The sequence below is a fragment of the Leptodactylus fuscus genome, chromosome 2 (assembly GCF_031893055.1).
Source record: "Leptodactylus fuscus isolate aLepFus1 chromosome 2, aLepFus1.hap2, whole genome shotgun sequence".
In the NCBI taxonomy this organism is placed as follows: Eukaryota; Metazoa; Chordata; class Amphibia; order Anura; family Leptodactylidae; genus Leptodactylus; species Leptodactylus fuscus.
Window position 1 is genome coordinate 21,459,075 of NC_134266.1, and position 14,039 is coordinate 21,473,113.

The window sequence follows — 14,039 nt, forward strand, 5'->3', positions numbered from 1 at the left end:
CTCCCCGTGTTTGCTTGGGTTTCCTCCCACACTCCAAAGACAAACTGATAGGGGGGAAGAAAAAAAGGAAATGTGGAAGAAGCAGAACTGTGGGGAAGGGAAGCGGTTGTAGCAGGGCTTAGTATGTGGGAAATGTGAATGTAGAAGTGTGTGTTAGGGAAGTGGATGGAGCAGAATTGTGTGTGGGAAGTAAATGTGCATGCAGCAATAATGTGGTGGAAGTAGAGCTGAGTGAGTGGGGGACATACAGAATGCAGTGTATGGAGGATGCAGGTTGTATGCATGGAGGAAACAAGAAAGCAGAATTGTGGGAGGGAACATTGAGATTGAGTTGATCTGATTGGTTGCTATTGGCATCTAGGTGGTTTTATCTATGAGTTCTGATAAGGAATCCCATTGCATACAATCAATCATATGAGCTTGGAAATGTAGAAAATACAGTAAAAAAAAAAAAAAAAAACATTTAATGGACAATAATGTTTGTGTCTTACACAGTATTTTCCCATTCTATGAATTAATTAGAATCAGTCTAGAGATGGATGTATCACTGATGTCATGGTGCTAATGTGAACAGGGCATTACAGTGACTTTTTTTTTTTGTCCTCATCTAATAGTTTATAAAGGGTCAGGCACATTTGTCCAGCAGCTTTATTTTACTTTCTGCTCCTTGTGTCACTAATGTGTCAATCTGAGAACAAACTACATCTGCCTCCTCTTTCACTGCTTCTCCACTCTCCTCTGCAATGAAATCACAGGTAATAAATCACTCCCACATCCAGGGTCACATGCTGTGATGTTTTGTTTCCTGGCTGCACTGCTCACATGGAGGAGTAGTGAGATTGCTAATAAAACGTCACGTCTGGCCCCAGGGATGCTCCACCCTCTTCCCCATTTTAAGAGACAGCTATGAGGAGCTGGTCAGCTGCTAGTTCCAATTACATTACCCAGATCCATGTTAAATAAATCCTCAGACAAATCCCTTTAAACATCACCAATGTTCAATATGCTGATCTAGACTTTCAATATAGTTTTCAGGTTCTCTCATGAGAGATTTAAGGAGTTTATCGCCTTACAAGGACTGTATTCACTTCTTAAAATTTCCAACCAACTGGAGATTATAATTTGATGGTTTAAATCCAGTAATCCCTACGGTTCAGTAAAGTAATAGATGTAATCTTTTTATTCTTTATGTAGAAGGATCCTAATCATGTCTTATACAAAGTCATACAGCAAATTTATTAAACTTCTGATACCTGAGGAATAGATGGCAGGAGTCATTCTGAAAATGAATGGGGGCTATGCAGAAAGTGTAAATTGTCTGACCTGGACCAAATTAATTCAGCCAGTCTTCCATAGCACAGGTAATCTAGAACCTATGAGATTGGGGAAGCGGCAGAGTGATCCAAGACTTCAAACAAGTGACCTGGGGTTCCCGATGTGGCCATCGTCTTCATCCATCAAACCAGGTAAGACTGTAAACTCAGGACAATCCCTTTAACAAAGTTGAATGGTCACTTGACAAGAAGGTGCTTGATATAGTCAGCCATTCTCCTGATCACAAGATCCCACTCAGAATTTCCTAATTAAGGGTCCGTGCACACAGTTTTTTGGCACTGATTTTGATGCTGAATCCACCTCAAAAATCAGCCTCCCAATAGAGTTCTATTCAGATTCAGAATCAAAATCAGCGCAAAAAAAAAAAAAACACATTGCACACGGACCCTTGTATAGTGGTTGTCATACTCCCGGAGGCCAGTAAAGTCAAATTCTAGATTCCTTAGTATCCAGTATGAAAACAGATGCATCACTGCTGTCACGGTTCTGTTGAGAATGAGATCCATGATGCAAGTGGACATGTTGCCAAGATAGTTTCAGAAACAATCAAGTGACAGACTGTCTTCTGGTAGTCCCACAGAGAAGGGTTGATAGTCCGCTCAATAGTTGCACTTGGTCTGACTGAGAGGCTCCCGCTGCAGTCAGTTGTCTAAATACAAGTCCATATGCAGTGTGGATTTTCTACTGTAGACAAACCACCCACATATTACACATGGTTTGACCTCTGCTATGAAAATGACACAGATAGGAAATGTATGTTGTGAGCGACGCTCAAGTGCTGTGAAATAGGATGGTGCTATATAAACCAGAACCTACTGCCTTGTACAAGAGGGCTCTCATTCGATCACTGAAGTACTGTATATACTCGAGTATAAGCCGACTTTTTCAGCACATTTTTCATGCTGCTCTCCTCGGCTTATACACGAGTCAGGGTCCACAGAGCACAGAAAGCTGGAAGGGGGAGGTCCTTTAGTGCTACTGCTGTGATTGGCTTGTCATGAGGTCACATGACTGATGTCAAAGGTCCTGTAGCCACTGGTATGTAACATCTGCAGATAAGGTTGAGTCTAAATCCTAGTATCTGCACCCACACCAGAGTCCGATCACATGGTCATGCCGTCATCAGAGGTCCTTTAGCACACTAGGATTTAGCATCTCCCCTGCAGATAAGTGGCCGGGATTCATTGTGTCTTATGGAAGATGTCTGTTGTATGGAGGAGAGGAAGCTACAGTAACGTGACACACACAGGGACCTTCCTTTAGTTACTCTGCCTAGTAATGTCAGGTATTTGGGGTTATTCATTTAGTTTCAGTAACTCCATGTGCCTCACATTAATAACAGTTAACCCCCATCATGTCCCTCATATTAACCCCTGTGTGCCCCATATAAGGGTTACTAATATGTGAGACACAAGGGTACTAATGAAGGACCTTAATTATGAAGATACCCAATTATTACCTCCATATGTCCCACATATCAGTAACTTATGTGAGGCACACAGGGGGTTAATGTGAGGGACATGATGGGGTTAACTGCTATTACTACGAGGCACATGGAGTTACTAAGCTGCAATGCACATGAGCAGACTATCTGCATTGGTGGATTTCCCCTCCTCGGCTTATACTCGAGTCAATAAGTTCCCAGTTTTTTTGTGGTAAAATTAGGGGTCTCTGCTTATATTTGGGCCGGCTTATACTCGAGTATATACGGTACTTGTGTTCACAGCTGATTGTTAAACCAGATTTTCTTCACTTCCTCCCAATTATGAAAATGACTTCCACATTTATCGCAATGACCAGACAAGTAGTCTCAATGAGGTTTTATATAAAATGATGCAGTGTTATACAGCCTCTGACAGAACTGGAGAACTTTGCTAAATAACGTGAATGACAGAACTATGTAGAAGAGTAACACGACACAAAGCTTGTTTCCTGGATATTCTGCAGTGGCGATGAACGAACAATGCCGAGTGGCAAATCTGATGCTTCTGCATTTACTGACAGATTCCAATGACTCCACAAGCCAAACGACCACCAGCGTTGCCGGTCACTAGACTCTCATCGTTACCACCCTTTCCCAAGTCATCTGCTTTCTCATGGACCTAAAAAAAAAAACAAAAAAAAAAAAACAAAGTGGGTGTTACATCTAGAGTATGGACCATTACAGTAATATGCTAGCAAACACGTTTTCTATACCTGCAGCCATGACTATGTATACTGCCCCCTTTGCCGATGGGGGGGGGGGGGGGGAATAAAAAACAGCAGTGAGCTGCCCTTTCTTCAGGCAGATTCCATGGCAGATTCAGCCCCGGCGTTCCCCTCGCGGCAACACCCTTCAGACTAGGCCGATTCATTTGGGCCTACTCCAGAGCGGGAAGCGGCAACTGTCGGAAGCTGCATTTTGGTCCTATTCTGATGCGGCTTTCCACGTCACAATCAGGATCAAAGTACACCATTCCGTGCCCCGAGTGAACTAGCCCATAGGCTTCTACGAAGGGGCCACAAACTTATTTGGAACAGATCATATAGAAAGTGAGGTCACTTAAGACTATGGCCCAGAGATAATTGGGGGGGGGGGGGGGGGGGGGGTAATGTCTGATGTGTGTTTTTCTAATATTTTAAACTAAGATCAAAACCCACCTACTACGCTGCAATTATTTCATTCTTATTCCTGCCCTGTTTGATTGAATAAAATAAATTTATCATGGCTTTTGTAGGTAGCTCGTGATAGCATTCCCATCAGTGTATTGGTGTGAACATTGATTTAATGCTGTGGCAATGCGGCTAACAAAAAGAGAAATAGTTTGCATGTTACGGAATGCGGAGACTTACGGTTGAGTAACTTCAAGCCTGATAAAGAAACTTGTTAATTCACATTCACCCTTCACATTAGATTATAAAGTTAATTGAAATATTTTCATTTGAATAAAAGTTTATAAATATTTATAAAGTTGCGTTTTATGGCTCTCATTAGAAAGGGGGTGCTAGAAAATAGTCTCAAAGTGGGCAGTAGACAAAAGAAGTTTGAGAAGCTCTGCTTTAAAGTAACACTTACCACTAATGAACGACCAGTGATGTTGTGAGGTCCACTCAGTGAGATAACGCCATCTTTAAATTTGAATTCGGCCTTGCCATCTTTGGAGACTATGTTGCCAAGATCCCCAACATGCCTGAAGGGAACAAATTTAGGATCAGGAATACTTTACCTTCATAAGAGCTCAGCTGAACTTCAACAAATTCTCTACATGCAGCCACAACATTTAAAAGGAGGAGTCAAAAGAATAGAATTTCACAGGACTGAAGGGGGACCAAGTTTTGTCTGTCTTCACTGCTGATACTGGGTCATGTGATGAGATCCTGTTCTACTCTGTACAGGGATTGGGGTCCATTCACTAGGATAAGGTCAGAGTCTGCAGAGTTTCTAACACTGTTCACATTAGCGTTAGGAATCTGTTGGCAAACCAGATTAGACCAACTGACAGCTAGAATAGTGGACCCCAAGCGGCCGATGGACACTGCGACAGTCCCCAGTGTGAACCCAACCTCAAAGTAAATATGTAACAAGCTGAACCACCAATTACACAATATTCTAATTTGTAAAATATCACTTAAAGTTTAACTTTGAAGCAGATTCCACCCAAAACTGGTCCGACTCCAAATTCAAAACCCTGGTGAGCAGAGATAAGACTTCAGTCCTCTACAGCACTGTGAAAACCTTGAATCGTCCCAAACGGGAGCAGGAGAAGGGGATGTATGTTACCAAGTGTGGCCTTGTGCTACAAGAGTTACACTTCAGAAAGATTCTATTCCTCACAAGTTCCCTTTAACATCATTGTCCGCTTTTCACTATTGATGGCCTATACTTGGGATAGGCCATCAAAATTAGATCTGCAGGAGGTCTGACACCGATCGGTAGTGAAGAGACAGCATGGTTCTGGAATATTTACATACAGAACTGACTGTAGCAGAGGGTATAGGTGTTACAGTGCTGTAGTATTGAAGTCTATGGGCAGTGCTGCAATACCTACTCCTGCCACTACAGTTTGCATGTGAGTGAGCAGTGCAGCTCACAGTATGTAAACCTAACTGAGCGCCATGCTGCTGATCTGTAGAGGTCCCAGGTGTCACATCTACAGATCTAAGGTCACCAGTATCTCTTTAAAATAGTGTAGTGTAGTAAACTGGATAACCCTTTTAACCATGTCAGCACCAACAAAACGCATATACAAGATAACATGTTAGTCTTCCACACAATACAGGCAGTCTAGGAATGGAGTATGTTTTACGGAAAGTGAAGTTTCTTTCATCTTATACACTATGTGATCAAAAGTATCCAGACACCCCCAAAATCATACGTTTTTCATATTAGGTGCATTGTGCTTCCACCTACTGCCAGGTACTCCATATCCGCGACCTTAGACATCGTGAGCAGAATGGGGCGCTCCGCGGAACTCACGGACTTCAAACGTGGTCAGGTGATTGGGTGCCACACATCCCGCAGGTCAATGCCAAACGACGCCTCGCTTGGTGTAAGGAGTGTAAATATTGGACGATTGAACAGTGGAAAAACGTTGTGTGGAGTGACGAATCACGGTACACAATGTGGCGATCCGATGGCAGGGTGTGGGTATGGCGAATGCCCGGTGAACATCATCTGCCAGCGTGTGTAGTGCCAACAGTAAAATTCAGAGGCAGTGGTGTTATGGTGTGGTTGTGTTTTTCATGGAGGGGGCTTGCACCCCTTGTTGTTTTGTGTGGCACTATCACAGCACAGGCCTACATTGATGTTTTAAACACCTTCTTGCTTCCCACTGTTGAAGAGCAATTCGGGGATGGCGATTGCATCTTTCATCACGATCGAGCACCTGTTCATACTGCACGGCCTGTGGCGGAGTGGTTACACCACAATAACATCTCTGTGATGGACTGGCCTGCTCAGAGTCCTGACTTGAATCCTATAGAACACCTTTGGGATGTTTTGGAACGCCGACCTACATCAATACCGCTCCTCAGTGCAGCACTCCGTGAAGAATGGGCTGCCATTCCCCAAGAAACCTTCCAGCACCTGATTGAATGTCTTCCTGCGAGAGTGGAAGCCGTCATCAAGGCTAAGGGTGGGCCAACACCATATTGAATTCCAGCATTACCGATGGAGGGCGCCACCAACTTGTAAGTCATTTTCAGCCAGGTGTCCGGATACTTTTGATCACAGTGTACATACAATTCAGGAAGTTTATAATGGGGCTCGTTTCCAGAACACCATTAATAAGGATTATGCAACTAGTGGTTAAAAAAAATCTGGTAAAAATTAACTGTGAAGTCCAGAATATTTAATCTAAGTGAAATTGTCCAATTGATGCCCAGGTAACCTAAATAGATACTAGCTTGTTATCTGATTGCAGTGTACGGAAGTCTCTAGATAAGCCTTGCTCCTTGAGAAGTGATAAGTTATGTCCAGCTCGGCTTTCAGATCATATATAAAGCAGTAATTGATTCTTTCTAATGCAGTACTTCAACTTCAGTAATCAAAGAAACTGTGCATACCACAGGAAGATTGCGTTGATATAGGCCACAGTTCACACAAAGCACCAATTACCTGTTTTCGTCTTCTGGACCTCCATGGGTCTTGCCATGTGGATTGAAGTGAGGACCAGCACTGACACAGCCTGTAGAGAGTCACAAGGATTCTTAGTTAAAAAGCAATGTTCAGTAGAGCTTACATTTGACAGTTTCTAGGAATATTCAAAGACATTGTCCATAAGATAGGTCATACACAGCTGATTGTAGAGAGGGATGTCTGCCAGTCCCCACACAGATCAGCTGATCAGTGTCTGATCCCATACTATACAGTGCATGGAACAGGAAGCAGATAGCCCTGTACAGCATCTAGTGGCCAGGCAGCATTACTGCATCGCAACCACCATTAACAATGTTTGGTAGCCACCAGGACTGAGCTGCAGTACATGGTACAGCAACTACAAAAGGTATGGCACTGTACCCGGTATACTGTGAAGTAACACTGAGCTAGCCAAAGGGCCAAAATCCTATTATTCAGCTGAGAGGTGTGGGTATAGTAGTCCAATATTAAAGAGGTTGGACAGGACCACAAAAACGTGGCTGGTCTCTTCTCATCGAGCGACCCATCCATGGGTTACATGGCCATGCTGCAGAATGGTCACATTTATAGCAATGGCATTGAATTGCCATGTGACCAATGGACATGAGGTCACTTCCTAAGAAAAAAAACAACGCAGCAGTCATGTTTTCTAGTCCTGCACATTGCTTTTAATGGCCTAAAATTTGGACAGACTCCTAAGAAATCCTACATAAGGGCTCAGAGGGGAAATGGACCAGGATGGGGATATGGCTAATGTCCTTAAAATGGCAGGAAGAAGTGCCAAACCTATCCACTTACCATTAGTATTATCTCCATAAGCATGGATATGGAAGCCATGGGGCCCGTCTGTCAGTCCAGAAATATTGCCCGTTATAGTCACTTCATCGCCTTCCTGTAAACAAGTAAAATAACTCATCTACTGCTATAATGGTCACATAGTCAACACACCTTAGATAGCTGTAGGCCAAACCGCCATTCAGCCAGCATCTATCCCTCCCATATACACCTGCACAGGATTAGCTTTGTATACGTTTACTCAAAAAAATAAGCCATTGCCAAACACCTCTGGCGACTGTATCTCCAGCGAGAACAAAAATGCCAGGCATAGTGAAGTTGCACAATCCCAACGAATAAGAGTAGACCCTCCCATACACATTACATGGTTCTGCCAAATGCTGCAGGGTCATGCAATAGTCATCTAATGTGTATAACCCAAGTCATTACCTGCAAAATGATGGCATCCATGGAGTGCTAGACCATACGGAATATTCAACTCCTCCAGCAAAGTATGAACAACATGGTGCAGAGTGTTACAAGCTAACATTTAGCTCACACTTGCTTAGTTTTTGCTCTTCTGGTCTGTCGAGGGACCAGAAAAATTGATCACTCCATGATGAACACAAACCAAGCTCGAGACACCCCACTGACTAATGAACTGATGTCGCCAGATGAAAAAGCAGAGACTTTGGCTATTTTAGATAGATCTGTGCCGAGACTCTGAATGGAGTCTCCGATCCAGATGTGATCCCAAGTCCAAGCCAAGTGATGGCAGACTACTGCAGTTGTATGTCACCACAAAAAGTAAAAGGAAAAACCCTCCAAACATTAAAGATGCAATAGATCCAAGACAGTACGAAAACTGCAGAGTCATTATACAGAGCCAGTGTGCCAAGCCTTGTGTGGCAGCCTGCCAAGTTCAGGATTGCATTTACAAGCTGCAGCATACAAGAATGCCATTTTGTGCCCATGCCAACCTCCAAATATTACTATGCTGATTTCTTAAGACACACACTATAAGGGATTTCACATTTAGCAGCTCTGACATTTTGCACAGCAGCCAGCCATGGCACAGAGGAGTTACTGCCTGCACTAACACTGTAGCAAGCACAGACCAAGTGGAATGGCCTTATGAGCACAGCATACATGCAGAGGTTAAACAAGTGCAATAAACCAGCGAGTGGTTGGAGAGGATCATGTCACACACATTGCAGCCACTGGCAATTGTGCTGATATTTGCCAAGTTCAACTCTGCACATTTTCGTTGCCTTTGACCTCATTTTGCCAGACTAAAGGTCCAAAGAGCAGCATGTGATAGGTGAGGATGTGTAAAGAGCTTAGAGGCCTGTCCAGGGTGCAATCCTCTCACTGTAATGGGATGAAGGGATTCTCGCCGTGCAGGGGCTGAGGTCTTGTGTAATGAGCCTCTAAACTGCAGAGTTCTGTTGGTGTATAAACTTGCATACGAGGCCTACTGTAACAGCAACACATTTACCCAAAACCTATGGCTTCTACCAGGCCACATTACTTTCCCTTTCTGCTGCTTAGAATTTCCTGCTCCATTATGCAATGCTATACAGAATCACAGCAACCTACCACATGGTATTCTTTAATATGGGAGCCATCTGGTGACACCACATGTTAGAGCTTTCAACTCCGAAATACTCCCAACACTGGAAATATGTGAATGCACCTCATGATATTCTACACTGGCATCTATAGTTATACAAACAAGCAGATGCATTGTTTTCCAGAGAACTTTCTGTAACAATACCTGACATTCTCAAGATCTCTGCAAGTCAAGGACTGCTAAGGCCTGTGTTTCTGCCACAGCGACAGATGGCGTTGGGATGCATATACAAAAGTGCCACAACACCATGTGACCGCTGAGGCTGGTAATGTGGCAGAGAGTCAACATCAGGTAGTCGTGTCGTAGCCCTGAGAGACGAGCAACTTGTTTTATGTTTGAGCACCTCTGCTAATACTACTCCGAGGTCCAGCGCCGCACCTCCCATGAGGCGACCGCTTCAGGCGGCGCTATGCCAGGGCCCCCGGAGGGGGGGGGGGGGGGGCAGCATTTTTGCTTACCTAAGCCAGTCCAGGACAAGCTGTCCTGGACTGGCTTAGCGTCACCAACTCGGCAGCCCGGCAAAGGAAGTGAGCGGTGGATTGGGGAGGCCCTGTGGACGCAGAGAGCAGGTCCTCTCCCTGCCTGCTCTTTGCCTGCTAATGCCACTCCGCTCCACCCCCTTCGCTCCACCCCTCCTCCCGGGGGGGGGGGGGGACACAGCTTTCTGACGTCCGCCTCGGGCGGCAAAAAAGGTAAGTTCACCCCTGCCGAGGTCTCAAGGGCAGTTTTGGTCTGGTCCAAACAAATCTGCAAATATTGTTATAACTGAAATAATCTACATGAACAAAGTCACGTCTTTTTAAGGGCAGGTTCACACCTGCGCCCGGTCTCCCCTTTCAGTCTTCTGCCCATGAAACTGGACAGGAGGCAGAAACCGGCAGTCACTATTCATTTGAATGGGTTTGCAAAGTGAGCATCTTCTGGTCTCTGCAGACATGGTGTCCGGTGGAAAAACCCAGTTTCACTGCGAAAACCAAAAACGCTCACGGGCAGACACTGTTTGCCGGGTTTCTGTCTCCTTTTGGCACAAGAAGGAAACCTGAAAGTGGAGACCAGGCGCAGATGTGAACCCGCCCTCACTGGTTCAGGTTTTGGTTATTTTTTGATTATTCACCCAGCCCTACTAGGCACACATGACTTGCACTCTTTGGTCATGTTTGTTTACTTAGTAACAGAATAAGAAGCACTGTACATAGGACTTTCTTCTGACTTCAGTAAGGGGGGGGGGGGGTTTCACACTACAGTCAGTGTCCGACAGGTAGTGTCCACTCCTAGTGTCCGTTCAAAATCTCGCACGGACATTAGGAGCGGACACTAGCTGTGTCTGTGACACTTGTCATTTATTTAAATGGCGATCGGGTGCGTTCTTTTGCACTCCGTGCCCTTCCTTCACTGTCCGCTTGTAAAGATGTCTGACTTTTCAAGCGGACAGAAAAACCCGACATTTAGGTTTTTTTCTGTCCGCTTCAAAAGTCGGACATCTTTACAAGCAAACATGACAAGTGTCACGGACACAGCTAGTGTCCGCTCCTAATGTCCGTGCGAGATTTTGAATGGACACTACCTGTCGGACACTGACGGTAGTGTGAACACTCCCACATACATGACAGAACAAAGCTTCCGGTACTTTTTTTTTTTATCTTGAGAAAATACAGAAGGACACCAGTCGGAGAGGACATAGTTAATGTCCGTTGCTCTTATCCCATGAGATCCTAGTCCGCTGCAGATTCGCATGTACTGAGACCGCAAGACTCCTAGTGTTGCACAGTGGGCAAGCATCGTGGCTCTGGATGCAAGTCAGATAACCCCTTAGAGAGGGTTTGCAGGATTATATATGTTTATATAATTTCTTCTCAGGAAGTGACATCAGATCCATTGTCACATGGCAGTGCTGCAGTTCAGACTTCATTTTAAAGGGACTGGGCAGTAGTGGTGTCACTTCCTGAGAAGAGTAAAGCAGCGATGTTTTGTAATCCTCCACAGCGATGATAATGTGAGAGTACCCTTACAGTGACAAGTGTCAACCAAGGACAGGTACAGTATGACATCCTATATCTGTAGTAGGTGCATGCCATTTGTAACGTACTGCATGTTCAGCTGTGTTCACATGGTGCAGTTACATCTAGTATATATTACAGTTCATTATCATATACAGGACACTTTACTATGCCAGTAATTCAGAGATTTGCACCATCATTCTCATTAGCATACAGGAGAAAGGCAGATCATCATGTGTTACTCAAACTGCAATAGTAAAGCAGCACTGTGTGAACCCAGCCCTATACTCTTCACAGAGAGGTATGCCAGGCTTGGCTGATATGCCCACTGTGTACCAAGGGTGTATTCACCAATTCCCCAAGTCACGAGACTTCATGTTACACAACAGGGAGAGGGGGAGGAGATTATGTAATTATCCCAAGGAGCCAGAGCTACACAGATGATAGATAGATAGATCTGTATACACACACAGTGGTGTGCAGTGTGGCCTGCAACTACAAGTCCCAGCATGCTCTGGCTGTAGTTCTAGATCTGCAGAAGCCACATACATGTTGCAAACTAGCAGGACTATAGAACCCGTGCACACGCTTAAGCTGCAAACTGCACAAGACACTATAATCAATAGTCAAGGCCACAAGTGCACGAGCACAGGGCGCCCTCCCTCCTAGGCCCGCGCAGCCTTCAGCTCCTGACAGCTCCAAGTCAAGGCGTCCATGAATCAGCAAAACGACTCCAGTCCGGGAACCTCACGACTAGGTCTATACAGGCTGCAAGGAAGGAGGAGGGGGGTGAAAAACAAAAGCGCTGCTTGCCTGCTGGAAACACACGACGCCTTCCACGGGCCCGGTACCCTTCAGGACACAGATCGCCTTCGCCATGACTGAAGTCTGTACGAGCTACGGTAAGGGAGTCGGGCGCGCAGGCTTATATACACGCAGTGACGCAGGAGACCAGTCCTCGGCCAATGGAAGAGGCGTTCCCATTCGCGCCTCTTCGTGACTGGCCAATCAGAAGCTGCGAAGGGCGCACGTGACGCGTGAGGGCGATTTCTGTCAGAGAGAGCTGGTGAGAGGGGAGAAGTTACCTCACAGGTTTGTCTTCTGTCATGGTTGTGCCTGAGGGGTTAGTCTGATCCTAGAGGGCTAAAGGTTTGGGTTACTGAGAAAACTAAACCCTACTTGGTTAAATGTATTGTGTTTTGTTTTTGTTTTTTTTTTCATATCCCCTTCCCACTGGTGCTATTTTTCGATTTTGACTCCCCACCTTCCGAAACCCCCTAACTTTTTTATTTTTCCATTTCCGGCGCTATAGGAGGGCTTAATGTTTGTGGGGCAAATTGTTCTTCATAATGGTACCATGTATTATTCTGTACACTGTACTAGGAAGCTGAAATGAATTCGGAATGGGGTGGAAGTCAACAACAGGTGCATTTGTGCGACTTGTTTACAGTCTTCGTTTTTATGGCATTCACAGTGCGGCCATAAAGACATGTCAGGGTGGGGGACGCACCTGTGCCCGCTTTAGGCAATCCTGCTGGGTTTCCGTCTTCTGCCCTGAGAAACTGGAGAGGGGACAGAAATTCGTCAGTTTTCAAACCCATTCACTTGCACAGATTTGCAAAGTGACCGCGCATTTTGCGCTTTTCCACAGCAAAACCGTTTTGTTTTGTTTTTTTTTAACTGGACACAAAGTCCTGCCCTCACCTGTATTCTATGTGTAGGTGCAATTTTAGGGATACCAAATTAATATTGTTTTATTTAAATTTTAACTCCTTAACAAAACAAAAGTTTTCTTAAAGTCACCATAATCTGACACCAGTAACTTTTTTTTTTAAAGGGATCCTATCATTCAGATGGAATTTGTTTTGTAACTAACACATCAGAATAGCCTTAAGAAAGGCTATTCGTCTTCTCCACGCCGCTGTTCCGTAGAAATCCCAGTTTTTGCTGGTATGAAATGAGTTCTCTTGCAGCACTGGGGGAGGGCCTCAGCACTGGGGGCGTCCCCAATGCTGCGAGAGAACTCTCCAGCAACACCTCCATCTTCTTCAGGAACGTCCTCTTCCTGTGTCTTCTTCCGTCGCAGGCGGAAGTAAGGATGCTAAATCCTAGCGGGCTAAAGGACCAGCTCCCTCTGTCTGCTAAAGATAGTTTTGAGCTCAAGGACCTGGTTCCTCTGCCCACTTGGATTTAGCCCATGCTCTATAGGTATGCCAAATCCTAGTACTTCAGTTTGTCTCATTCTCCCTGCTCCACATATGCATCTCCTCTCATAACAGGAGCCCAATGGCAAATTTAGATGCCTGCGTATGGTCTGGACAAAACAGTCCATGTGTTGGTTGCATTTCCTTGATTGACCATGGGTCAGATGAGAAAAGCTCATTGTAATATAGATCACCATGACACAGTACGTTTGGTTTAGACATAGTGTGGTCAGTCAGGCAAATGAGGCTGTCACATGGACCGACATAGAATGTGTTTTGTTAGTTGTAGACTCCAAGAAAAGCTGTACAATCACCTAGATGCCCCACATACCCCCTTATTCCATATTTTGTTGACAATTATAACTGATTTCTTCTTGGGGGTAGTTGATTTGAACCTTTTGTCACTAGTTGAGAAACGCTAAAAAAAGTTGCATTTCCGCACTGTGAAGCCTCAGCCTTATACTGTATAGAGCATGATA

At 44.8% G+C, this 14,039-nt stretch overlaps 1 protein-coding gene across 1 annotated transcript; it reads right to left on the bottom strand.

Moving 5' to 3' along the window:
• Nucleotides 1-3,140: 3,140 nt before the first annotated feature.
• SOD1 (superoxide dismutase 1) lies at nt 3,141-12,277 on the bottom strand. The gene is made up of 5 exons (XM_075262565.1): nt 12,170-12,277; nt 7,751-7,844; nt 6,932-7,001; nt 4,391-4,505; nt 3,141-3,437 (listed from the first exon to the last, which is right to left on the bottom strand). The coding sequence occupies exons 1-5, from the start codon at nt 12,233-12,235 to the stop codon at nt 3,330-3,332; spliced, it is 453 nt and encodes a 150-aa protein (XP_075118666.1). The 5' UTR covers nt 12,236-12,277; the 3' UTR covers nt 3,141-3,329.
• Between the last annotated feature and the right edge of the window lie 1,762 nt (nt 12,278-14,039).